General features: G+C 42.9%; 1 protein-coding gene across 1 annotated transcript; it reads left to right on the forward strand.

The window, feature by feature from the left end:
- Nucleotides 1–1,145: 1,145 nt before the first annotated feature.
- On the forward strand, nucleotides 1,146–1,917 carry LOC119289506 (cell number regulator 10-like). The gene has a single exon (XM_037568814.1). The coding sequence runs from the start codon at nucleotides 1,207–1,209 to the stop codon at nucleotides 1,672–1,674; it is 468 nt and encodes a 155-aa protein (XP_037424711.1). The 5' UTR covers nucleotides 1,146–1,206; the 3' UTR covers nucleotides 1,675–1,917.
- Nucleotides 1,918–4,014: the final 2,097 nt, after the last annotated feature.

Below are 4,014 nucleotides of genomic sequence, written 5' to 3' on the forward strand. Positions count from 1 at the left end.
CCTTCCGTTACCGGTTTGGCTGTAACCCTAGTCATCTTGCCGCCTCCAGATGTCCTGGCTTTATATTGATTAAAAACCCTTCATCATATTTATCGAAGGTTTTTTCTGCGATAATTTTTCATTGTCACTGTGATAATCACCGTCAATCTTCCACTTCAGGCCGGCCAAGAGCCTTCTGTCAGGATGGTTACGTTGAATAAACTCTCGTCGAGCTTAGCAATATTAATTTGTGCAACTGGCCAACTGCAAGATGTAGATGCCATAATTTAGAAACAGATTCAATGATATTTATTTTTTGCGAGAAAGATTCAATGATTGATCTGCCAGGAAGCAATACTCTGTGCGTGCGTGCGTACTCCTACGTCGGACTTGAAAGTTTGCACAACAAACAATTAGATTTGGGGTTAGCTGAGACGTACTCCCTCCGTTCCAAAATAGATGATCCAACTTTGTACTAAAGTTAGTACAAAGTTGAGTCATCTATTTTGGAACGGAGGGAGTACGTGAGAGTGAGAGGCTGGCTTAAAGCACAATTATATACGGAGTTGGTACTTAATCAACAAGTCAAGCCACATGAACGGGGGAAGAAAACAAGCACGCAAGTAGTTGAAACTAGGCAAAACAATTGCACCTGCCGTAGTTTGGTAATTATTACGCGTGTTATTTCCCTCTGGAGCAATAAGAAAAAATAAACAAACAAAATTACACAAATATGTAGACAGCGAAGAATTTTTTTTCAGTTGAAAAAAGTCAATTAGCCGTGTTATTAGTGGAGTATAGTATATAGCTTTTTTTTTTTGAGAACCTATAGTATATAGTACCACACGCGGACGAAATGATCTCGCAAAATATATACACTACAAGTCTACGGTGTGAGCTTCGCGGCAGCTTGGCTGTCACATTCAACGACGTAGACGGTAGACATGTATAGAGTATGTACGCACGGCTAATTCAGGTCAAGGGAACGCCACTTTGACGTGCAGCTAATTTTCCTGGTGCTTATCACCAAGCAAACGCGGATGGATTTAATTAACGTACTGAACTGTTTTGAATAGTGCAAACATTCATACCCACCCCGACCACCCCCCGCCTGATCACCACCTATATATAAGCACTCCAAGCCAGCCCATTCCCGGCACCACAGCTAGCGAGCGACATCATCAACACACAAAGACCTCATCACATCTTTCCAGTTCACCGGCCGTTATGGAGATGAAGCCCGCCGCGCAGCCGGTCACCGGCGTCCCCGTCGGCGCGGCGCCCGCCGCCTGGTCCTCCGGCCTCTTCGACTGCTTCGACGACTGCGGCCTCTGCTGCGTGACCTACTGGTGCCCGTGCATCACGTTCGGCAAGGTGGCGGAGATCGTGGACAGGGGGTCGACGTCGTGCGGGACGAGCGGCGCGCTCTACGCGCTCCTGTGCTCGCTCACGGGATGCCAGTGGATCTATTCCTGCACCTACCGCTCCAAGATGCGCGCCCAGTACGCGCTCCCGGACGGGCCCTGCTGCGACTGCTGCGTCCACTTCTGCTGCGAGCCGTGCGCGCTCGTCCAGCAGTACAAGGAGCTCAAGGCCCGCGGCTACGACCCCGAGATCGGCTGGCACCTCAACATGGAGCGCCGCGCCGGCGCCGGCGCCGTCAACCCGCCCGGCGTTCAGGGGATGGGCCGCTAGCTGGCTAGCTGGTCGAACTCAGCTGCTGCTTTACTATTGCCGTTTGTGTCATGCGTCGTTTATGTTTCATAAATTACTATTGCATATATGGTACTAGTGTCCGTAGTAACTTGTCAAAAAAAGTAACCGTGGTAACTTGTGTGAGTACTCCCTCCGGTGCTTTTTACTCTGCACATTAAATTTGCCGAAAGTCAAACTTTGCTAAGTTTGACCAAATTTATATTGAAAATTATTAGCATCTATAATATCTAATAAATATAGTATATATTTCAAGATGAATCTAATGATATTGATGTTGTTATGTGAATGTCTATAATTTTTTATATAAACTTGATCAAAGTTGGATGAGATTGATTTCGGACAAACATAATATGCAAAGTAAAAAGGACCGGAGGGAGTATGTTGTATGGTGATATGATGACTTGATGTTTTGCTCTTGCAACTTCAATAATCTTTTGGTTTGCTAAGTGCACTGTGCACACACCGTGCACCAGAGTTATGACTTATGAGCTGGTGTGAGGAGTGGGAGGAGGACCAGAACGTTCGTGTGTAGTCTCTAATGCCTCTATGCAATTTATTTCAGAGTTCAATGTACCTTATATTTGCATTTTATTCATTGTATTGTAGTATTATTTGTTAAAAAAAAGAGCAAACGGCGGGATCTTTGTCCTTTTATTAGGCCGAAAAGATTTGCAAAGGGAAAATATCAAGTACATATGATGTCTTATTAATAAAGTGGCTGTATGCATCGCCCAGATGCAGAGGCAGGGGGTCTTCCTCCTTTTCTAAAAAAACTGATGTCTTATTAATTATCTAAGAATGTTTTTATCCCTGTTACCTTTGAAAGTCAACCATGTGTACCTAATCCCGTTTCGGAGACATATTAAGCAAATGTTGATAGTGTAATTTCACACTGAAAACAACACGCATGGTTGTCATCAATCATGCGATAGGTAGAATGTGAGTTAAAAAGGCTAACACAATAGGAAGAACAGAGATTTGCTGCCTTTTATTAAGAAGAGTGGTTCGTCATAAAAATAATTACGAGTTTGGATGCTTCAACTCTGGTGAGGATGACCCCACATCCTTAGCTCATAAACTAGTTCAACGGGAGGAGCCAAGTGGAGTTTTAATTAGGGTAGAAACATATCCGGTATATCAAACTTGCTGACGTTCCCTCAAGAGGTAGCCTGAGAAACTATCGTTCCGCGCGAAAGGTCATCTGAGTGAACGCTACGATCTGGGAGTGTTTCTTAAAAAAAAGACACTCCGAGCGAACGCTAGGGAACTGCCATGCTAAAATAGGTTTATTTGCCATGCTATCGTATAAAAGATTGACATTTTGTAAAAAACGATAATGCTAGTAGAAATATAGTGAGGAATTTGTTAGGCTGCAGCAGAGTATTGGCATGCGTTTTCAGAGATTTATCATGATGATAGCAACGAAAATTGTCATCCTAAAAAATAAAAATAAAATCCGATTCTCCAAGATTTGCCATCCTGGTAGAAGAAAATTGTCATGTTACATCAATAGGACCCGGTGAAAATTTGCATGCTCTAAGAAATAGAAATTGCTACCCTAATTTTTTTTTTCCATTCTGGATGTGTTCGCTTAACCCATTTAGTGTCGTTAGCTCATAACTCCCTCAAGGGGTGCATGGTAGCAAACATTGATTGTCATGTGTCTTGCTTTAAGATTTGTACATAAAAGTTGAGCGTGTCACAGTGCGTTCACAAAAAAAAACACCTCAAAGTTGACATACTTACCATCTAAGGATATTTAAACGCTGTTTAGCAATCACACACCACCAAATAACTACCACTAGGCTACAACCCAGGTTATAGAAGAAAATTTACTCCTCACAAGACAAGATTGATCGGTTCTTCATCACAATACTAGCTATACCACCAAAGAAGAAGAACATGATATGAAAAAAAATTAAACTCTAGCATCTGCTTCGGCATTTAAGAAGAAATCGGAGCCAGGGGCGAGCCTCAGGCCTTGAACTCAGACAGGCGAGGCATAGACACAAACTGCTACCCACTTAAGCTTTGCTATGTTCTTATGATAATGAAAATATAAAAGGGAACAAACCAAAACACAACTAACTCCCTAACATCGGCCATGAAGACAGAGTTAGGACGATGGTCGAGTTGGAAGATACATATTCCAGAGGCAGTTGTCTCCATCGCCGAGACGGTAACGCCAAGTAAACACAAAACTAACAATAAGAATCTGGACTTTATTAGAAAAAAAAAGAAAACCTAAACATTCCATGATGGTAATCCCTGTTTGTCGCTCTGTATGACAAAATGTCGAGCTGACCCATAGCGACATGG

This window comes from Triticum dicoccoides, chromosome 4A, assembly GCF_002162155.2.
Source record: "Triticum dicoccoides isolate Atlit2015 ecotype Zavitan chromosome 4A, WEW_v2.0, whole genome shotgun sequence".
NCBI classification, from domain to species: Eukaryota; Viridiplantae; Streptophyta; class Magnoliopsida; order Poales; family Poaceae; genus Triticum; species Triticum dicoccoides.